General features: G+C 40.8%; 1 protein-coding gene across 1 annotated transcript in view; it reads right to left on the bottom strand.

Annotated features, from left to right (window-relative positions):
- LOC100495374 (butyrophilin-like protein 2) overlaps positions 1-24,379 on the bottom strand; it is a 53,723-nt gene that overhangs the window by 5,637 nt on the left and 23,707 nt on the right. The window contains exons 6-7 of the mRNA XM_031891827.1: positions 19,018-19,038; positions 15,885-15,915 (exon numbers count right to left, since the gene is read on the bottom strand). Coding sequence (XP_031747687.1) covers positions 15,885-15,915; positions 19,018-19,038 — 52 coding nt within the window. The remainder of the gene's footprint in view (positions 1-15,884; positions 15,916-19,017; positions 19,039-24,379) is intronic.

The following is a 24,379-nucleotide window of genomic DNA, read 5'->3' as shown; positions in this document are numbered from 1 at the left end:
TGAAGACCAAGTGCAAATTGTCTCAGAATATTACTCTCTACATCATACTAGAAGCTAACTCAAAGGTGAACGTTAAAATCTTATGTTAAAACCAATAGTAAGGAAATAAAGTAGGAAAATGAAAGCCCAGGTACCCGCCGTAACCTAATACTTGGCTACTAAATTATCACAACTTAATGACCAATTCTATTAATACTCGTACTGCGATGTTAACAAATGTAATTATAGTAGGTTAGTCTTAGTTCTGAAACCAATTTCTGCTCACTTCCAACAGTTATTGAGCTGGAACCTTTCTTACAACCACTAATTACTATGCAATCAAAGTTGTGACTAAAGAGATTGATCCAACCCCTTGGATGTTGCTCTCAGTGCCCCCAAACCAGGGAGTTATTTTTGAATTCCTGACTTGGGGGCAAGTTTTGGTTGAATAAAAACAAGATTTCCTACCAAATAAAGCCCCTGTAAGCTGATAGGGTGCATAGAGGCCCCTAATAGCCAATCACAGCCCTTATTTGGCTCCTCCATGAACTTTTATGGTGCTATTGTTACTACTATTTCTCCCTACCTGTTGTATTGGTGAAACAGCTAATAACTTTGTAATTTACTTTTACATGAGTATTAAAGATTGCCCTATAAGACGACTGGCACTTCGCAGTACCAGCTCACACTGTCATCCAGAAGTTTCACCGATTACGTTTACGTTTACACTTGATAAAGTTGGCTCAGTATAGCAACTGGCACATCACAGTATCGACCCAAACTGTCATTCAAAAAGATGTTATACCTTCTCATTCCTCAGCGTGATAGTAACATAGTAACATAGTAAGTTAGGTTGAAAAAAGACATACGTCCATCACGTTCAACCATAATGCCTATATATAACCTGCCTAACTGCTAGTTGATCCAGAGGAAGGCAAAAAACCCCATCTGAAGCCTCTAATTTGCCTCAGAGGGGGAAAAAAATTTCCTGACCCCAAGATGGCAATCGGCCCAGTACTAAGAGCTGTCTCCCATAACCCTGTATTCCCTTACATGCTAAAAAGCCATCTAACCCCTTTTTAAAGCGATTCAGTTAATTCAGCTACTAGTAGGACTTATATATACACCCCAACTATGGTTACCTCAACATTGTCTTTGCTCTACCAAAATCATTCACATACAGACAGCCTAAGGTTTGAGAGCAGCCCCATTACCTGCCCTATAGCCCATCCTGATATAAGGAACAGTAAATGACTATATATTCCAGTATGACATTGCAGTCCCCATAACAGGGAGTTGTTGAAGGCAGTGAGCCCAGCTCCATCCTGTTACAGGAATATAAGGGCACTGAGGGGCGCACATACCCATGCTTTGGCCCCTGTGTTGGCAAATGACCCCCCTTTACCTTAGTGACTCCGCACACAGGTTCCCGTCTCAAATTATCTTCTTTCTCTATAGATTGGCTGCAGCCTCTGGAGAAGTTTCTTTTCCAAAGTTCCTGCCCTGCAAATGACTGTGTGACAGAGGTTGCATTTCATATAGAACTTTATAGAGCTTTATAGGCTGCACCCAACCAGTTTCCTTGTTGTACTTTGCACCGGGGGTATGGGGTAAATTAAAGGAGAGGCTGAGGGGAGAGTTGCTGAGAGGCCGCAGGGGGCAGGGTACCCGCCTTACACGCCTTTCCATGTTGGACCAGTTCTTGGGTTGTCAACTCTTCTGGGAAAAAATACCGGCCTTCCTACATCTTTATACATCTTCCCTATTAATTACGTTGGCTTCAGGGATCATTTTTACCGGCCGGGTCAGTAAAATACTGGCCAGTTGGCGACCCTTCCCGGCTCTAATAATTAGGCCCACGAGTAATTAGCTGGATTCTGCCCTGCCACGCTTCATTTGCACTTTTTGTACATTTTTAATGGGAATTTTCTGGGCAGCAAATTTTACTTTACTTAGAAGTTAAATATAGATTTTTATTTTGAGTTTTCTATATCTGTTTAATTTCTGCAATAAGATATCCGGCTCTACCTGTCACCAGAAACATTTTTTATTTTTTTGAGCAAAAAATAATACATCTGCTCCACGAATCCCCATATCCCTTGAATGTGCCCATACCAAATATAAATGGGTTTATGGGCAGTCTGAGTGGTGGGATGAAGCCGGCCCTGTGCCGTTGGGGTTTTTCAGTTCTGCCGCCTTCACCTTAAGGAACAGCGTCTGGTCTTGGGTTCTATTCCCATTTCTGCTCTTAGTTTGCCTATATAATTGATTTGAATGCATTATTTTATCAAGGAACAACTGCAGTTATATGTGTATGTATTGTACCATGTTTATTATCCGTATTATTCATATTTTAATCTAAAATGAGTGCAAGGTGTACCGGTGACAGGTAGAGGTAAAGTTGCCGGCTGTGGGCCACTAGATTAGCTGCTCAATGGCTGTAAAACAGGGATCCCCAACCAGTGGCTCAGGGCAACATGTTGCTCCCCAACCCCTTGGGTGTTGCTCTCAGTGCCCCCAAACCAGGGAGTTATTTTTGAATTCCTGACTTGGGGGCAAGTTTTGGTTGAATAAAAACAAGATTTCCTACCAAATAAAGCCCCTGTAAGCTGATAGGGTGCATAGAGGCCCCTAATAGCCAATCACAGCCCTTATTTGGCTCCTCCATGAACTTTTATGGTGCTTGTGTTGCTCCCCAAGTCTTTTTACATGTGACTGTGGCTCACGAGTAAGAAAGGTTGGGGAGCCCTGCCGTAGAGGATCATCCTCTGAGAGCGGAGGACGGTTGCACCATTGGAACACAAATAGTTCCTTAATTGTAAGGGCAGTTAGCTTGATGGAATTCCCTACCAAGAAATGTTATAGTGTTTGCTAGTGATGAGCGATTCTGTTGTGCGACAAAAAACATTTGTCGCCGCGGCTATTATTTTGTCGCGCGGTTATTGTTCCGTCGCCCGCGGCTATTATTTTGTCGCGCGCCTATTGTTTCGTCGCCCGCGGCTATTATTTTGTCACGCGGCTATTGTTTCGTCGCCCGCAGCTATTATTTTATCGCGCGGCTATTGTTTCGTCGCCCGCGGCTATTATTTTGTCGCGCGGCTATTGTTTTGTCGCCCGCAGCTATTATTTTGTTGCGCGGCTATTGTTTCGTCGCCCGCGGCTATTATTTTGTCGCGCGGCTATTGTTTCGTCGCACGCGGCTATTGTTTCGTCGCCCGCGGCTATTATTTTGTCGTGCGGCTATTGTTTCGTCGCACGCGGCTATTATTTTGTCGCCTGCGGCTATTATTTTGTCGCGCGGCTATTCTTTTGACGCCCGTGACAATTCTTTTTTTACACCGCAAGACTATACTCCGGTATTGTTTACGACAATTTTTGGACGTGCGGTGAATTTTTCTGCTGCAAATTTTTTCATCCATTTCGCGAAACAATCCGCCAATGGCGAAACGCGGAAATTCGCCGCGAATCCATGCCTGGCGAAACATTTCGCCCATCACTAGTGTTTGCTCATTTTTAGGACAATGCTGCAAATGCTGAGGGAGGCAGGGAGAGGGTTCTGCTGCTGGAATTAGCTAGTAGAGGAGGCCTAGAACTTCAACCATAACCCAAGTGAAATGGCTGAGCTACCAGCCAATATGCCCACAATGTGACTAAGGGGTATATATATATTTATTCATATTTTATGCTGTGGAGTGAAGCATTACCGGTGATGTTGCCCAAGGCAACCAATCAGCAATTACATTTCAACAGTTAGAAAACCAGAGTAAGGCATCTGATTGGTTGCTATGAGCAAGATCACCAGTAATGTTTTACTCCACTTTTTAAACAGCATGATGAATATACCCCTAAGGGTGCTGGTAAGAGTCCAGCAACTCAGAGCTTACTGCAATTTCTAGTGATATGGCCCCAGAGGGTACCCTTGTGAACAAGCTGCCACTGGGGGTAGAATACTGGCTTATTATCCCTTTTGAAAGAATGTATATAGTACAAATCTTTAGCAATAATAGGCTGCATGGAAGTGGACATTTCTATTGGGGAAAGGTACTTTGTGTGCAGACGTGCTCCCTGTAGGCCAATATGACCTCTTGGGAAGGAATTAGCCTTTAAATTGCCATACAATATTTCTAAATCAGCGGTTTAAAAACTGTGGGGATTGAGTAACACCCCTGTCGGCCAATCAGCCATTGTAATGTTAGCGAATGAAAGCATTTCACCTTCCATGTGGCACTTCATTCATTAACAGCACTGGTCCCTGGTGACAAGTGGACAGTGACCACAGTGGTCAAAATGGAACATGTGACAATGGGGTTATGTAATAAAAGGCACTAAATTTGCCCAGGAGCAGTAACCCATAGCAGCCAATCAACAGGAAGCATTTACTGGTCATCTGTTTAACAGCAAACATCTTATTGGCTGCTTTTGGTCACTGCTCCTGGGCAAACTTAATGCCTTTTATTACATGTAGGATTAGGGGATAGTTTACTCTCTTATTAGATAACCTTTTCTCCAGCTTTTGTTTTGGTTGGTTTTACTTTCTGACTGACTAGCTCAGTACCCCTCCCTGAACTGCCTTTGCTTATGGTGCCATTTATAGAGTTATATAGGGTTTATTGCTTTCTGTTCAGCAAGTCACATGGACTGCAAATGTATGTACTATTCACACGGGAAACTATGATATTTAATCTGTTAAAGTATTCTACTGTGTATTGGTACATGTAGGCAAAGTTCATTCTCTGTATGTGAGTAATTGTAAAATCTTCTCTCTTTTCTCCCAGCAGAATGTAATATCTGTTCCTTCTTGATGCTGGAGTTGTAACACCGTATGTGCCTCCCACTGTGCCTCACAATAGCAAATAATGTTCAATACTGTGTGGGAGCCGGGCCCAACGGCCACTTCTATCTCTTTAGTTGCCCAACAGCTGAATTATCAGATATGCAGATAGAAACAAATGCATTTTGCCTCTGGCTGTTGATTCAGCATTAATGTTTTGCTGTTTATACAATACACCAAATGCACCCACAATTCAAAGAGGCAGTAGGAGTTTTCCCTCCTCATTGGGGTGAAGCCCCTCCCTACAGCAAAGCATGGAACCTACTCAGCTCAGTAACTTACCACATTTGTAGGCAAGGACAGGTCTGTAGCAGGTATAATGTTTATACTCAGGGGATATGATTCCTCCAGTGATTATAATTGTATTCTCAAAAGAGGGGGGAATTGATTAGTAATGGGCTAATTGTTTCACCAGGCATGGATTTGCGGCGAATTTCCGTTTTTTGCCATTGGCGGATTGTTTTGCGAAACGAATGAAAAAATTTGCAGCTGAAAAATTCGCTGCACGTCCAAAAATGTTCGCCTGCATCAAAAGAATTGTTGTGCATCAAAATAAATAGTCACGGGCGTCAAAAGAATAGTCGCAGGCGTCAAAAAAATAGTTGCGCGTCAAAAGAATACTCATGCATCAAAAAAATTGTTGCGGACGTCAAAAGAATAGTCACGCATCAAAAAAATTGTTGCGGACGTCAAAAGAATAGTCACGCATCAAAAAAATTGTTGCGGGCTTCAAAATAATAGTCACGCATCAAAAAAATTGTTGCGGGCTTCAAAATAATAGTCACGCATCAAAAAAATTGTTGCGGGCGTTAAAAGAATAGTCGCATGTCAAAAGAATAATCATGCATCAAAAAAATAGTCGCAGGACACACACCATTTTCGCCATTTCCCAAATAGTTTGAAAGCAAAAACGGGACAGATTCGCTCATCACTAGAATTGCATAATGCATATTCCCTGGTCCCCTGTTTCACTACTTTTTTTAGTATCTATGCAACTGTGTGTTTTTACAGCAACAGGAGTTTTTTAGCTGCAATATGTATTTTTGCATAATTGTGACCTCAACACTTTGGAAACATTACAATTCTGACTCATTTTTTTTAAACTATTTTTCTCTTCAGAACAAGGTCCTCCTAACATAAAGGAAGAAATCAACACCACCAATGAGCCTCCTGCAGAAAAGGAGGAAAGAGTCTTATAATGGAGGGATGGCCTTCCTGTAATTCAGAACTTTCTGGATAATGGATCATGGATACCACATCTGTTATCTGGAAACCCTGTCATAATAACTTCTCTGTAATAATAAAACAGTACCTGTACTTGATCCCAACTAAGATATAATTACCCCTTATTGGGGGCAGAACAACCCTATTGGGTTTATTTAATGGTTAAATGATTCCCTTTTCTCTGTAATAATAAAACAGTACCTGTACTTGATCCCAACTAAGATATAATTACCCCTTATTGGGGGCAGAACAGCCCTATTGGGTTTATTTAATGGTTAAATGATTCCCTTTTCTCTGTAATAATAAAACAGTACCTGTACTTGATCCCAACTAAGATATAATTACCCCTTATTGGGGGCAGAACAGCCCTATTGGGTTTATTTAATGGTTAAATGATTCCCTTTTCTCTGTAATAATAAAACAGTACCTGTACTTGATCCCAACTAAGATATAATTACCCCTTATTGGGGGCAGAACAGCCCTATTGGGTTTATTTAATGGTTAAATGATTCCCTTTTCTCTGTAATAATAAAACAGTACCTGTACTTGATCCCAACTAAGATATAATTACCCCTTATTGGGGCAGAACAGCCCTATTGGGTTTATTTCATGGTTAAATGATTCCCTTTTCTCTGTAATAATAAAACAGTACCTGTACTTGATCCCAACTAAGATATAATTACCCCTTATTGGGGCAGAACAGCCCTATTGGGTTTATTTCATGGTTAAATGATTCCCTTTTCTCTGTAATAATAAAACAGTACCTGTACTTGATCCCAACTAAGATATAATTACCCCTTATTGGGGGCAGAACAGCCCTATTGGGTTTATTTCATGTTTACTCCATTATAATATGTCCACTAAACATGTACTAAGAAATCACCTTATGCAGCAAAAGCTCTAATTTCCATAAAAAAAAGTGGCAATGAATGGCAATCAGCAATGGGGGATATTAAGAAATACATTGTAGCTAAATGATTAAACTCACAAAATGTATCCCATATGGCCCCCTCAAGTCACTGACTGGTTACCGGCTGCTAACAGCTTAGAGAGCTGCAAAGCAGGAAGTAGTGTTCTGGCTATTATGTTAGAGATCCAGCCTTTATACGTACATTTTTGCCTATCTAACATTTTTATTTCACATAGTCTATCTATTTACCCATTTCCATGTCTTCTCATCAATCTTGGAGGAATCCAAGATTTGGTGCATCGCTAGTGTTCCCCCAACCCAGAGGTACCATAACAGGGGGCAGTTATTGCAGCCAGTGCCACTGGGCATAGAAGGGATTGTGTGAGTATTTAATGCTACTAATTCCCTGTATTCCTTCCCCTGTCCCAACTGACCCACAAACTCACATTCCACCCACCTCTCTCCCGTACCTAATGGAATAGGTATAGGGAGAGACACAAAGAATAAATAGTAAGTCTATGAAGATTTTCATTCATCCAGGTCATGGTATATCTAGTATAAATAAATTTGAAGCAACTGGACTTGTTTAGTAATCATTGAAGACGTTTCACTACTCATCCGAGCAGCTTCTTCAGTTCAACTGACTGGTATGGGAAGTCCTCAGCATATATACTCTTCCACTAATCCAATCACAATGGCACTATGTAACTCTTCAGAAAGGTGACATCTGAAACTCACAGAGGTGTGAATGCTGTGGAGTTACTTTGAAAGGATTACCCAAGTATCATGCAACTCTTCAAACAGGTGTTACTTGTTAGAGTTGCATGAATGGATGTGTGAAGAGTTCTGAAACTGCCGGGGTACAGATGTTAGAACAGCATTGTATGTAGCAGACAGATGGTGTCGAAGTCCCCCGCCTCTGTTAAGGGATGGTTTCTCCACTTTGACATGAATGGCCTCTTTTACACCTCTTTCAAACCAGCGGTCTTCTTTGTCCAAAATTTGGACATTGCTATTTTCAAAGGAGTGTCCCTTGTCTTTTAGGTGTAGAAAGACAGCAGAGTCCTGGCCTGTAGTGTTCGCCCTCCTATGCTGAGCCATTCGCTTAGAGAGCAGTTGCTTTGTCTCACCAATGTAAAGGTCTGTGCACTCCTCGCTACACTGGACTGCGTATACAACATTGCTTTGTTTTTCCTTTGGTGTTGGATCCTTTGGGTGTACAAGTTTTTGTCTCAGTGTGTTGCTAGGTTTGAAAAACACAGGGATGTGGTGTTTGTTGAAAATTCTCCTGAGTTTCTCCGACACTCCTGCTACATAGGGGGTGACTATATTGCGCCTTCTCTCTGCCTCAGGACGGTTATTCCTTTTGGTGTTCCTGTTGGGCTTAGTTGCTCTTGTTTTGACAAAGGCCCAGTCTGGGTAGCCACAAGCTTTCAGTGCTCCTCTGAGATGTTTACATTCCTTGTCCTTGGACTCTGTATCAGTTGTTACACTTTCCGCCCTGTGGTGTAGAGTTCTAATGACACCCAGTTTGTGTTCCAGCGGATGGTGGGAATCAAACAACAGATATTGATCCGTATGAGTGGGTTTCCTGTATACTTCTGTTTTCAAGATACCCCCCTCTTGAATGGATATCAAACAGTCCAAAAAAGCAAGTTTGTTCTCATGGACATCCTCCCTTGTGAACTTGATGTTGTTGTCCACTGAGTTACATAGTGCCATTGTGATTGGATTAGTGGAAGAGTATATATGCTGAGGACTTCCCATACCAGTCAGTTGAACTGAAGAAGCTGCTCGGATGAGTAGTGAAACGTCTTCAATGATTACTAAACAAGTCCAGTTGCTTCAAATTTATTTATACTAGATAATAAATAGTAAAACTTTTTTTAGATTGTGTTCTTTATATTCTTTTAAAATCTGTATTTATACAAATATATATATATATATATGACTACAGGTTTCTGTTCTCAGTCAGAAAAGTATGATCAGCCCATTTATAGACAGTTATTGTATTGATTAACACATATTGGTGCTAAATTGCAGCAGTGCAGTTACCCATAGCAACCATCCAGGCCTTATATTTTCTAACTTGTAATAGGCTGTTCAGAGCTAATTGCTTATTGGCTGCTTTTGTTAACTGCACTTGTGGAATTGTGCGCCCAGTGTTTGTGAATCAGCCCCTAAGGAGCCCAATATGCTATGAGCAATTCCATAGTAACACAGGTTATGGGACAAAACAAACAGGAACTTTTTACATTTACAGAGCCACATAGGAGGATTAACAGACTACAGCGCAGGTCTCTTGTATATCCCAGGTCAGACAATACTCACAATATTGTTCACAATGACTCTCTCCCCGCAGGGCAACAAAGGGTTACTCACAGCTTTCAGGTTATACTTCTCCCAGTGGAACCCAGGCAATTCTCTATCTAGCCCTGAGTCTGTACACTGGGAACCCTACTCTGGGCAACAGTACTCCTGGGATACAGGGGCATAATTTACCAGTCCCCTACAAATCTATAATACACCGGGGGGCTGGGGGTCAGTAGCTTTGCCTCAGGCACGTGATTGGGCAGCAGGAATTTAGGCTCATTGCATGGTTTGTGGGGCCTGAAGGTAAGGCATCAAAGGCTGTGGGGCTCCTGGTTATACTGAATTAATATAATCAGTTACCCTCTGTAATTCCCCTCACATGGGCTAAGTAATGAATTATTCACTGTAGTATTATTATATGTGTGTGTGTTATTGTGTGTGTGTGTGTTATACTGTGTGTGGTAATCACTGATCCTGCATGTTTCACATACAATTCTAACCCCTATATTACAACTCTAACCCCTATATTACAATTCTAACCCCTATATTACAATTTTAAGCCCTATATTACAATTCTAACCCCTGTATTACAACACTAAGCCCTATATTACAATTCTAACTCCTATATTACAATTCTAACTCCTATATTACAATTCTAACTCCTATATTACAATTCTAAGCCCTATATTACAATTCTAAGCCCTATATTACAATTCTAACCCCTATATTACAATTCTAAGCCCTATATTACAATTCTAAGCCCTATATTACAATTCTAACCCCTATATTACAATTCTAAGCCCTATATTACAATTCAAAGCCCTATATTACAATTCTAAGCCCTATATTACAATTCTAAGCCCTATATTACAATTCTAACCCCTATATTACAATTCTAACTCCTATATTACAATTCTAACCCCTATATTACAATTCTAAGCCCTATATTACAATTCTAACCCCTATATTACAATTCTAAGCCCTATATTACAATTCTAAGCCCTATATTACAATTCTAAGCCCTATATTACAACTCTAACCCCCATATTACAATTCTAACTCCTATATTACAATTCTAAGCCCTATATTACAATTCTAACCCCTATATTACAATTCTAAGCCCTATATTACAATTCTAAGCCCTATATTACAATTCTAAGCCCTATATTACAATTCTAACCCCTATATTACAATTCTAACTCCTATATTACAATTCTAACTCCTATATTACAATTCTAAGCCCTGTATTACAATTCTAAGCCCTATATTACAATTCTAAGCCCTGTATTACAATTCTAAGCCCTATATTACAATTCTAAGCCCTATATTACAATTCTAAGCCCTATGTTACTAACACATTACAAGAGCTCACAATAATTAGCCTACCCTTTGTACTCACAGTACATACCTGCATGTAATGCTCCTGTTGGTTCAGTGCCCATCAAACCTAATGTGTGTAAGTCACCAACAGAGAGCTGCACGGGGAATGGTCCCTGAAAATAGTATTCTGGGTGCAACTGAGTTATAGACTGTAACATGAATCATATCAGCAGGGCCCTAGGGTATGGAGCATTAGGATATGGGACCCTAGGATATGGGGCATTAGGATATGGGGCATTAGGATATGGGACCCTAGGATATGGGGCATTAGGATATGGGGCCCCAGGATATGGGGCATTAGGATATGGGGCCCTAGGATATGGGGCCCTAGGATATGGGGCAGCATTAGGATATGGGGCATTAGGATATGGGGCATTAGGATATGGGGCATTAGGATATGGGGCATTAGGATATGGGACCCTAGGATATGGGGCATTAGGATATGGGGCATTAGGATATGGGACCCTAGGATATGGGGCATTAGGATATGGGGCCCTAGGATATGGGGCCCTAGGATATGGGGCATTAGGATATGGGGCATTAGGATATGGGGCATTAGGATATGGGGCATTAGGATATGGGGCATTAGGATATGGGGCATTAGGATATGGGGCCCTAGGATATGGGGCATTAGGATATGGGGCATTAGGATATGGGGCATTAGGATATGGGGCATTAGGATATGGGGCATTAGGATATGGGGCATTAGGATATGGGCCCTGTACCTATTCAACAAGGAAAGTTCACCCAGCACACCCTTACCTCCTCCAACAATTCTTACTCAGTGCACAGCCTGAGGGTCGAGACACTAAGAGAATTTTATTACAAAAGGAATGTTATTGGATTTGGGCCTTAAAAACTCCCTAGGGGTCTAAACGAAGAGAGTATTATGTCATGCTTTTTATGATCGCATGGTAGTATCATGATAATGGTTAATTATGTACATATTCTTTTCTGCAGATATAAAATATGACTGATGAATTATGCAGTGGACAGTTAATTTTACTGTTAATTTTCCAGCTAATTGTCTCCTGTTTCTGGGTTAGTTTATTTGGTAACATTGTTAACTTGAAACTTTAGTGAGTCCTATTGTTGCCAATATTGAAAGGTAATAAGTGACAATAATAGGTATCAAGTGTATAGAGAATTTTTGGGTGGGATAATGTTTGTGTAGTTGATGTACATATGGACTTATTTTTTTTTTTAAAAATGTACAACTTTTTTACAGATTGATATTATTGGAATGATGTCTCTTTTTTCATGAAGGTTTCACTTATGGACATTGCTCTGATTTACTGAGACGTGTTATTATGAATTATGCATTTGTACACTTTGAAATGGCTTGGAATGTGAGACTATTTAATCATGTTGACTGCACTGGTTTGTATGCCTGATGAAGGGGTATGGCCCTGAAACGTTGCTGCTATTTTTTGAATAAACACACAGGGGCCAAGCCCCGCTTGCATTACTCTCATTGTGCCGGTCAACTATTTTTTGCTGCCCTGTACCTATTCCCATTGATAAGAGGTTTTGTTGCAATTGGTCACACTGTGCCCCAGCACATAAAGAACAAACACACAAATGAAATTTCTTCTTTTTATACAAGAACAAGTTTATTATTTACAGTTATAGTTCTGAAAACAGCTCTCTGTAAAATATATAAGCACAAAGGCATTGTATGTCTGTATATAAAAAATATTCTCACATTCATATACACATTTTCCATTACATACTGCCCAGTATATACAATAAGTACCTATAAATATATCCGTCTATACATACATATTATATACACACTGACATTTACTGGTCATCTGTTTAAAAGCAAACATCTTATTGGTTGCTATGGGTTACTGCTGATGGGCAAACTTAGTGCCTTTTATTACATATGGGGGACAGAGTTTAAAATGTATCCACAAAGTGTGTTATATACGCTCAGTGCCACAGGGATAATGCCAATCACTAATCAGCATAATGCAACTCTGTTATATATATATATATATATATGCATAATTACATACCAACCAACATTTGAAAAATGTAAAGAGGGACATAAAGAACATTTTGACCGTGCCCATTTTTGCAGCCACACCCCCTAAATATCACTCCCATTTTACAAAAATTGGCAGGTTATTTAAAGTTCGAAAACATTTCTGGGGGTTTTGTGTTCTTGTTTTATGTGTTATTACAGTTTTGCTAATGAAGGTGAAATTGCCGTTTAAGCTGTGAGTCTCAGTTCCCCCAAGAGACCTGTTTAGTTTATTAGTTACAATTGTATCTCAGTGCAGGGGGTGAGTATTCTGGGTTCTGCCAAAAGCTACTTATTTAGTGAAGTTTGGGTTCAGTGCAGGAGATCAAATATGGGACTTTTCAGTAAGAATCTGGGACTGTGAGCTGAGCCAGGAAAAAACCCTGTGGGCCCCAGCGGCCCAGACCCGATGCCTATTGCCGCTCCCCCAGCTGCCGGTGTCCTCCCCTAACACGTTTCACTTATCCACGCTCAAGGGAGGATGTTAGGAGGGGGCCCCTGTGGGGAGTGCGTTGGAGGACGCAGCCAGCGGGAGCACCTTAAGGGGTGCAGGGCCCCTGTTGTGGGAAATATGTTGGCACTTTATAAAAACATGATAATAAGCCTGACCCTCCCAAACTCAGCACCTTTGGCAGAAGCCCTGCCCCTGGGAGGAGCTTCCCCTGATGTCAGCCCTGCTAGCGCCATCTCACCCACCAGTCAGTACTGTCTCTTTAAGAAGCTCAGGTAAGTGCCAGCAGCACAGAGTATGGGCAGGGAATCAGCAGAAAAGAAGATGGGGGGCTACTGAGGCATCTTTGGGGGCACAGAGCTTCCTGCTAAAGGGCAGGGGTAGAGTTGGACTGACAGAAGCCCAAAGCACAAGGGCTCATTTAATTAGACTGAAATGCAGGTTTGGGCAGTATTTACTGAATATTTATTCAACTTGGAGGTGTCAGGTTTAAATCTAAAGCTGGGCGTATATATAAAGAGCCAAATGAGCGTCTCTTAACCCAATATTCCCACACTGAGCTGGGCAACATGGGGCTGATTCTTCTGTTGGGCTCTCAACAATATGGATGCAGGTTGTTGCTGGGAGGGCACATCAAGGAGCTGATGGAGTCTTGTCCTGATTTTTAAACCTGCTTGATCAATATCTGACTGATTTTCAACCAGATATTGCTTGGATGGTCCCCATATACAGGCCAATATGATATGTAGGACTGTGGGGTTGGTGACAATACATTTTATACATTTTTTTTATCCTTAGGGCTGTTTCCCTTGGTTTTCTTTTTTGTTGTTTTTTGCCCAACACAAAACAAAAGAAGGGGCAGCTGATCAGGAGCCCTACTGTGGGTATGAGCAGGTTTGGGTCACTGGAAACATTCCTAGTAGGTTAACTTCCCATCTCTTAACTGGTCAGGGATTAAGGTAAATTCATGGACTTAGTCAGGCAATGGCCCACTGCAACCTGTGGGGTCCCGGGGAACCCCTGGGGGTAACTGAGGCCCCTTGGCCCTAAAGAGCAAGAGCTTCAATGGTGGGGTCTGATAAGCCCCTCTGGCTCAATGTGAATAGGTTATGCCCCCCCCCTCATTGAAAGCTGTCCATTTTTTAATAAAATAAATAAATAAATGGGGGGTATGATTTTGTGCCCACCTCTTTAGCATAGAGACCCTTTACCCTGAGTTGGACACAATGGGGAAAAGTTCAAAGATTTATAGAGCAAAACGGATGCATTTCCCATGTAACTGCTACCAATGGTTTTGCCAATATACCTGTACAGTACTTTGTGAGTGAACTGCAGAATTTTTCCCTTTCCCTTGAGTTCCATGATCAGATGGGGTACAGCCATTAGAGACGTATCCTGCGGAGGGAAATGAAATGTAATTAAGCAATATATTACTTCACATTCTGTGTAATCAGCCAATAAATCTACATGTGCATATCCATTTACCCCAATATGTAAGTGTTTAACCCAACTGGATAGGCTGGAGTCTGGCAGTGCTGTTGCACTTTCCCAGTGCTGAGGTACAATAATATGATATAGCCCCAGTGTAGGGGCAGGGTTATTCAGCTTATACACACACAGTAATGTATAAAGCTCTAAAGCAAACCATGAGTAATATATAGGGCTTGGGGGGCTGCACTGAGCCCCAGTGTCTGGGAGATTCTGTTCCCACACCCACATACTCTGTATAATATTATCCTCTTGCAAAACTATTATGGCTCAAACTCCTAATTCCAACCCTCCCATTCATTTCAGAAACAGGATGAGAGATCTGTATGAGGGAAAGGATAGAAATCTGCTGCCTCAAATGTCTCTTTAATACTAATTTACTTCTCAATTATCAGAACTACATTGATAAAAATCCCTTGCACTCTCTATTAAAGCCGCTTACCTTCCTCGCTGTGGTGCTCATTCTGTTTGCCTGCAACAAAAACATTGTTCAGTGTTAAATAACCCGCTGAATAACCCGCTGAATAACCCACTGAATAACCCGCTGAATAACCCGCTGAATAACCCGCTGAATAACCCGCTGAATAACCCGCTGAATAACCCACTGAATAACCCGCTGAATAACCTGCTGAATAACCCGCTGAATAACCCGCTGAATAACCCCCAGAATAACCCGCTGAATAACCCGCTGAATAACCCACTGAATAACCCGCTGAATAACCCGCTGAATAACCCCCAGAATAACCCGCTGAATAACCCGCTGAATAACTCGCTGAATAACCCCCAGAATAACCCGCTGAATAACCCGCTGAATAACCCCCAGAATAACCCGCTGAATAACCCACTGAATAACCCCCAGAATAACCCGCTGAATAACCCGCTGAATAACCCGCTGAATAACCCGCTGAATAACCCGCTGAATAACCTGCTGAATAACCCCCAGAATAACCCGCTGAATAACCCGCTGAATAACCCGCTGAATAACCCGCTGAATAACCCGCTGAATAACCTGCTGAATAACCCGCTGAATAACCCGCTGAATAACCTGCTGAATAACCCCCAGAATAACCCGCTGAATAACCCGCTGAATAACCCGCTGAATAACCTGCTGAATAACCCGCTGAATAACCTGCTGAATAACCCGCTGAATAACCCACTGAATAACCCGCTGAATAACCCGCTGAATACCCCGCTGGCTAAACACAGACTGTCGGATCCCATAGCTGCACTGAAGTTCCTGTAGCAGTAACAGTAAATAAGAGGACAGGGGAGCCATTACTCACAGTTATCCGGTGCCGCCCGGAGTCGTTCTGCAAATGAAGGGGGAGATCATGTTATTTATGTTTGGGGGTCGGAGAGACTCAAGGGAATGAGGTTGGAAATACAAATGGTGAGAAACCCACTGCCCAGAACCCACAGTGTCACTCTCTCCTGGGAATAAACATGTGAATTCATTTACACAACTGAGTCTGTACAAACCCAATATCTGTTCTAATTCTTAGGGGCCCGGGGCCCTGCATTGTTGCTGTGCCAATAGAAATATATAGAAAGTCACCCAATTACCCTCTATGTAAAAGTAAACTATAAAAAAATCTAATGTAATATTGCTCGGGGAGTTTCCAGGCACTTTTGCCATTTACATTCATTATTTTTTCCAGTTTCAGAGTTATTTAAAGGGGAGGTTCACCTTTGAGTTAACATTAAGTATGTTATAGAAAGGCCAATTATAAGCAACTTTTTAGCTGGTCTCCATTATTATTTTTCATAGGTTTTTGAACTATTTGCTTTCTCTTACTCTTTCCAACTTTCAACAGTGGGTCAGGTCCTCTCCTATTCATATACCAGCCTCTCATTGAAGCCGCTCTCTGGTTACTAAGGTAATTTGAACCCTAGAAACTAGATAACAAAAAGGGAAAAATTTAAAGACCACAAATAAAAAAATTAAGACCAATTGCAAATTGTCTCAGAATATCACTCTACATCATACTAAAAGTTAACTCAAAGGTGAACAACCCCTTTAACTGCCAATATAATGAATTTTATAACAATAGTGCCACCTGCTGTAACTACAGACAGAGAGATATCCCTTCAGAAGGGAAACAGAGAAGGGTTCTGATGTTTCTCTGCTCTGGAAGGAGTTGGGAAAGGACATCTGGGGCCTTTGATCTGTTTCCTGAGCAAAGAAATTACCCACAAAAACGATATCCAGTCCAGGAATGCTGGAAATGATAATAAAAAGCTCAGCCTGTACAAAGCTCAGTAGATAAAATATGGGATTTCTAGGTACAGGTATGGGACCCGTTATCCAGAATGCTCAGGACCAAGGGTATTCCGGATAAGGGGTCTTTCCATAATTTGGATCTTCATACCTTAAGTCTACTAAAAAATCAATAAACCATTAATTAAATCCAATAGGATTGTTTTGCATCCAATAAGGAGTAATTATATCTTAGTTGGGATCAAGTACAGGTACTGTTTTATTATTACAGAAAAAAGGGAATCATTTAACCATTAAATAAACCCAATAGGGCTGTTCTGCCCCCAATAAGGGGTAATTATATCTTAGTTGGGATCAATTACAGGTACTGTTTTATTATTACAGAGAAAAGGGAATCATTTAACCATGAAATAAACCCAATAGGACTGTTCTGCCCCAATAAGGGGTAATTATATCTTAGTTGGGATCAAGTACAGGTACTGTTTTATTATTACAGAGAAAAGGGAATCATTTAACCATTAAATAAACCCAATAGGGCTGTTCTGCCCCAATAAGGGGTAATTATATCTTAGTTGGGATCAAGTACAGGTACTGTTTTATTATTACAGAGAAAAGGGAATCATTTAACCATTAAATAAACCCAATAGTGCTGTTCTGCCCCAATAAGGGGTAATTATATCTTAGTTGGGATCAAGTAAAGGTACTGTTTTATTATTACAGAGAAAAGGGAATCATTTAACCATGAAATAAACCCAATAGGGCTGTTCTGCCCCCAATAAGGGGTAATTATATCTTAGTTGGGATCAAGTACAGGTACTGTTTTATTATTACAGAGAAAAAGGAATCATTTAACCATGAAATAAACTCAATAGGGCTGTTCTGCCCCCAATAAGGGGTAATTATATCTTAGTTGGGATCAAGTACAGGTACTGTTTTATTATTACAGAGAAAAGGGAATCATTTAACCATTAAATAAACCCAATAGGGCTGTTCTGCCCCAATAAGGAGTAATTATATCTTAGTTGGGATCAAGTACAGGTACTGTTTTATTATTACAGAGAAAAGGGAATCATTTAACCATGAAATAAACCCAATAGGGCTGTTCTGCCCCAATAAGGGGTAATTATATCTTAGTTGGGATCAAGTACAGGTACTGTTTTATTATTACAGAGAAAAAGGAAATCAATTTTAAAAATCCTAATTATTTGATTATAATGGAGTCTATGGGAGACAGGCTTTCCGTAATTCGGAGCTTTCTGGATAATGGGTTTCCGGATAAGGGGTCCGATACCTGTATATTCATTTTTAAGGTTTAGTTCTCCTTTAACGTTTTATTCAACATTGAAGATAGAAGAGTAGAAAATTAGACAGAAGAGGTAGAAGGGGAAAAGTCGCAGTGGTGAGAGAATACTGATAGGGTGAAGATGGAAGGACAGAAGGAATAGGACTTTAGAAGATGGGCTTCCTTTGAAGTAGCTCAAATAAAGTCTGTTTACACAAGGAAGTGCTCAGTGTTACTGCCACATTATAATGTTATATCATGTTATAATGTCCATCTATCATTAATGTGCTACTGAGTCATCCAATGTCTGGGGCATTAACTTTTTCAAATTTTGCCAGTGCCCTGGGGGTTCATATACGTAGGGCTGTGGCCCTGCCATATACCTCTTAGGTCATAGTGGAACTGTAAATTCCCATAGACAAGGCCAATCCCATCACTCAGCCATGTCCTGTGTATAGTATGTGTTTTCAAAAAAGCATCTGATGTTGATGCCAATGTCACTGAGCATAAATCCCATCTGGTCTGGGTGAGCCTGGTTTATTATAATATTGACTGCTGAAATTCAGAACTATAGAGTTCAGTGAAGTATTTTGTAAATTCATTTTGGACTGTAAACCCCCCACAATCCTCAGCGGTCAGGAGCTTTGGCCAATAGCAGTAATCACCCTGGCACAACCTTCCCAAATCAGTAAAGCTTAAGCCAATCCCCAAGGGCCATGTCGCACCCCCCTAACTGGCCTCAATCTGCCCAATGCAGGCACTGGGACAGCGCTAATGTTGCCCACCCAGATATAGTATAGGATCATTAATTATTTCTATTTAGAAAGTTTCTTATTTCCACAAGATAATGTTTATATTACATTGTATTATGAAAAATAAAAAGTAATGGCGGAAAAACAATTTCTCACTTACTTATCACTTCATCTTTATTTCCTGAAAACAGACAAAAGGCAAAAAAGTCATGAACTTTTAATAGGAAGAGTACTTCTATTTTATATACACACAGATGGACATATTAATACAAGTTCTTACAGTCTGTACAAAAAGAGACACTATAGAACTATTCCAGCCCGGGGGTTCCCTTGCACTCAGCACCATTTAGCCTCACAGCCCTCTATATCTGCTCAGGGCCCATATAAACATATACCCATCTCTGTATGGCTAGCAGCAGCACCACAACTTACTGTTACCAACACAAATACAACTCATTTTGCTACAGAAGCTCCAGTTTATATACAGTAAATGAGCTTCTCTACAGTGTTTATAGCACTTAAATGAGCCGGGGGCAAATGTGATTTATGCTCTCTGCGCAATTAATAAATATCATTCCCTCAATAGAAATTTAAATGGAATTCATTAATCTGACCCATATTTACAACTTCAAAAAGGATAATCCATAAAATAGTAGGTTAAAAACTCTCAATACCCCCCAATTAATAAGCAAAAGAAGACAGAGCCTCAGAGTACCATATAGGTATTAGCTCCTTGATTAGCTTATCCATGTATGGAATGCAATATTGAACAGCTGGCAATAAAAATCGCGGCTATAGAACCGAATAAAAAACATTCGGTAGATAGATTAAGACAATATAACCTCTACTTCCTCTCTCACTCAGTGCAGGTAATGGGAATACAAATGGGCATAAGAATATAATAATTGCTGCGTACACAGTACGCTAATAAATTAACCTATACCCTCCACACAGTCACAGGCACATAATAAGAAGATTAGCCTTATGTGGACTTAAATACAGACACGAACCCTCCCTTGTCCCGGCTGGGAACTTACTTGGGATCAAACTGAGAGAGGCACTCTGGCTCTGTGCTTCCTCATGGACTACCAAGTCCCTAGGGACTAACCTCCCCCATTATATACCCGCATGCACTCAACATCATTAATGAATTAACCCGTTACTAACCCTTCAAATACACATTTTATATGAATTAAAACTTATTAGGCACAATATTTTAAAAAGGATCAACTAACTGAATAAAAGCCACATAAATTAAAAACAAATATAAATAACCGTATAAATGAAAAAGAAAAAAAAAACACACTACTCCCATGCACCCTAATAGTATTACTGAAAGGGAATAGGCAATAGTTATTTAGGGTATAAGAACCCATATTAAGGCTACCCAGCACACACGCTGGTAATATTCATTAGATGACCACATTACTAGACCCTATTCCAAAATACTCCTAGTATTCCAATTTTTAATACAGCCTGCTGGTTCACATATATTTGGAAATCCAAATGGATTCTCCTTAAACCCTAGCTACCAGTATGTCAGCACCTTTATGCTGAGGGCATTGTTAAGGATTCTCTTCTATCCAAGGTTGCCAGTCTGTCACCACCTCTATAGTCTACCTCTACTTGTTCAATGGCCCATGCTTTAAGGTGCCTCACATCTGAGGTATGTACATCCTTAAAATGTTTATATAATGGTATTTCAGAGGAACCCAATCTAATTTTCAGAATATGTTCATACAACCTCGTACGAAATGACCTTATAGTTCATCCCGCATATTTCTTACTGCAGCTACATTCAACTACATATATTGCGTATTGAGACCAGCATGAAATATGATTCCTAATTCGATATTTTTTCTTTGTGTTATAACATTCCATGCTGGTAATTTTTTTCAGACAATAATTACATTGGGAACATCTACCGCACACATGCCAGCCCCCAGACCCCAAGTTCTTCCCTTTTTCCTTTTCCTTTAAAGTGCTGCAAAAATAATCTAAAATAGACTCTCCCTTAGTAGCAGGGTTTTTTCTATGTTGTCTCAAAACTGTAGGTGCTAGGATATCCCTTAAAGATTTATTTTTCTTATAGATCACGGGTAAACTTTTAGGTAAATTATTCTTCAAAAAGGGGTCATTCAATAATATAGGCCAATATTTTTCAAGCAAATGTATTATCTCTCTTAATTTACAGTGGTACCGCACCACTAAAGCCAACTCGCCATACACTTTGGACGGCTCATTGACAGTGGGTTGTAACACTACCATTTCTTCTATTTTATTAATAAAGTACTTTTTCTGTTTGGTCCTCACTAATGGTCTAACTCTCTCCAAATCAATGACCTCTTTATCTTTCATTTTGCCCTTATTGTCATACCTGCCCCTTTTGTAATTACATATGGACATTGGCATGTCTCCCACACATGCCTCCCCAACACATTCACTTTCAAGAAAGGAATCCAAAGCATCTTTCATCTGGGTATCCTGGGTCTTTTTGAAAGGAATAGACCCTATTTGGTCTGCTCTGATTAACCTACCTAACCTTGGAAGAAACACAGAAAAACTATCACCCGCTACTTTAACAAATTTGCTTATAAGGTGCTTTCTGTCGTACATTTTTTCCACAAATCTCTGAAAGAGAAAAGTACTCTGTTCCATAAAATCACAATCATTAGTACAATTTCTACGTATTCTAGTGAATTGACTTCTAGGTATATTATTGAGCCAAATATCTCTGTGATGGCTACTTTTAAGTATATAGGTATTTCTATCGACCCCCTTAAAATAAGTTCTTGTACATATTTTACCATCTTCAACGAAAATTTCCAAATCTAAGAACTCTATACTTGTATCACTATATTTAAAGGAAAATTTTAAATCGTCATCATTTTCATTGAGGGTCTTAAAAAATTCCTCTATAGAAGAGACCCTAGTATCTCAAATAATCAACAAATTGTCGATATAACGATGGTATACTTTCAATGCTGGTGAACGGTTAGGGCCCCAAATGTGTCTATCTTCCCAATCTCCCAAAAATAAATTCGCATATCTAGGGGCAAACCGAGTTCCCATAGCCGTCCCCCTGATCTGGAGAAAGAAATCTTTACCAAACTTAAAGTAATTATGTTGTAATATAAAAAGCATTGATTCCTTCAAAAATTCTCTTTGTTTCGATTCCGGGAAATTAAACTTTTCTAATATTCTCATTACCCCCTCTACACCCCTACTGTGTTCAATAGAGGTGTAGAGGGCCGAAATGTCCGCTGTTACCAAAATATATCCACATTCCCAAGAAATGCCATGTAACATCTCCATCACTGCTCCAGAATCTTTTAAATAAGACTGGATACAGGGTACTACAGGCTACAAATAGAGATCTATATATAAAGATAGTTTAGATGTTAAGGAATCTATACCTGCAATAATAGGGCGGCCCTCTGGATTAATTAATTTCTTGTATACAGCCCATATTAAGTGAATGTGCCAAGAAAGGGTTACATTTTGGAGGCACTGCTGAGATTCTATTGGGAAGCTGGGAATGTTGGATGAAAGCATGTCTGCACATGAAACCCCACAAACTGTTCGCCAGTGGTGCAATGCTTTGGGAATTAACCCCCGGAAGGTTGCTGTTGTGGGGCCCATGATGCCAAGAGTAAAAGAAGATTTTATTTATGAAATTCTTGATGGGGAACCAATATTTTATTGCCCAAGCGTGGCTGCGTCACGGCGAGATTCTGCCAGGGTTCTGCTGAATGTCCTTATAGAGAGCCCCAGAGAGCTAGACCGTGAGAGGGTTCCCCAGGATATTGAGGCGGGAGATGAAGGGCCATGGAGGGTTGTTCTGCCAGATCTGTCTGATGACGCAGATGATTTAACTACCCATGTTGACACCCTTGTTTCCCAGTTTGCAGTTACAGCACGGGGGGTGTGCTGCCCAATAAGAGACTGTTTGATTCGCCAGCTGAACAGAGTCAAGTAAAGCAATGTCCATCCAGTGAGAGCGCGGTCTCCAAGGGGAGTCGGCCTAGCTCAGGAGGCCAGCTGGATACCCCTGATATTGTGAGTGCGCTGGGACTACTGACTGACCAACTGACTCAGCTGGCCTGGAATGGTAATTTTAAAAGACTTAAAGTGTTTTCAGGCACAGATCCGGTACCCTCGGGTGAGGAGTCCTTTGAGAGTTGGAGAGACTCCACTGTGGTGTTCGTGAGAGATTGGTCCGGCCCTGAGGCAACCATGAGGAAGAAGATCCTTGAGAGCCTTCGCTGCCCTGCTGTGGATGTGGGGAAATCCTACCTAGTTAGTCACCCTGATGCTACTTCAGGTGACCTGATTGAAGTCCTAGAGGTGACATTTGGCCCTGTAGCAAGTACTACAGAGATGCTCCACAACTTCCACTCTACCTTCCAGAAGGAGAAGGAAGCCCTGTCTGCCTATCTGGTGTGGGTGGAGCAAGGCTTGAGACTGCTGGTGAGTCGTGGGGTAATCCAAAGCTCTGAAATGGATTCCCTGAGGATTCGCCAAATGAGGAGAGGGACTTTAAATAGTGACCCTGTTGCCGTGACAATTAGAGCTTACTACCAGGATACACCAACCCCTGGCTATGTTGCTCTGATGGAGATAGATCGGCGGGAGGAGGCTGATGCCTATGTGAGGGTGAGGAGGAGTTCCACCCTAGGGCATGCAGAGAAGTCCCCTGCTGATGCAAAACTGCTGGAGGAAAATAAAAAACTTTGCAAAGAGTTGAAAGAATTAAAGGCTCAATTGTCTGAGAGAGCCAAAACCTCAGCTGAGATGAGGAAACCTCCAAAGTGTTACCGGTGTGATAGAATAGGCCAAACTGCCGGCGACGTAAGAAATTCCAAGGGAAATGTTACAAGTGCCATGTGATGGGTCATCAGGCCCGGAACAGTACAGAAGTCCTACTATGAGCCTTCCATATCCGAAAGTGACTCCCCTGAAGGAGATGAGGGTTGAATCAAAGGGGTAGTGTCCACTAGGTGGAGGCACTGCACTATATCCCAGTATCTTATAATCAAAGAGAACAAAATCTCCTGTATCAAAGCTATATACAGCCAAAATTTAGTGAATGTGCCAAGAAAGGGTTACATGTCTTTTATTTACTTTGGGGAGGGGGGCTTTCCCAGGCAGCAGTCTTTAAATAAAACCCATTCCCTCATATGTAACAAAAGGCACTAAGTTTGCCCAGGTGTGGTAACTTAGCAACCAATAAGATGTTTGATTTTAAACAGGTGACCAGTAATTGCTACATGGTGATTGGTTGCAATAGATTACTACTCCTCTGCAAAGTTTGTGCCTTTTAATATGTAACCTCCATAGACCTCTGTTATCAACTATAAAGTCCAATTCAGGCCTTACAAAGCCTATAGAGGCTCCAGCAAGCAGGGGCAAAGAATGGCAACGGTATGCAGATATGAGTTATACTAAATAGCACTTCATATATTTTGTCCAATGAATTGAACATGTAATGTCACATAAGAGGCATAAAAAGTGACAATGGC

Source organism: Xenopus tropicalis, chromosome 8 (assembly GCF_000004195.4).
Source record: "Xenopus tropicalis strain Nigerian chromosome 8, UCB_Xtro_10.0, whole genome shotgun sequence".
In the NCBI taxonomy this organism is placed as follows: Eukaryota; Metazoa; Chordata; class Amphibia; order Anura; family Pipidae; genus Xenopus; species Xenopus tropicalis.
This window is presented reverse-complemented; position numbering and strand designations above follow the sequence as displayed.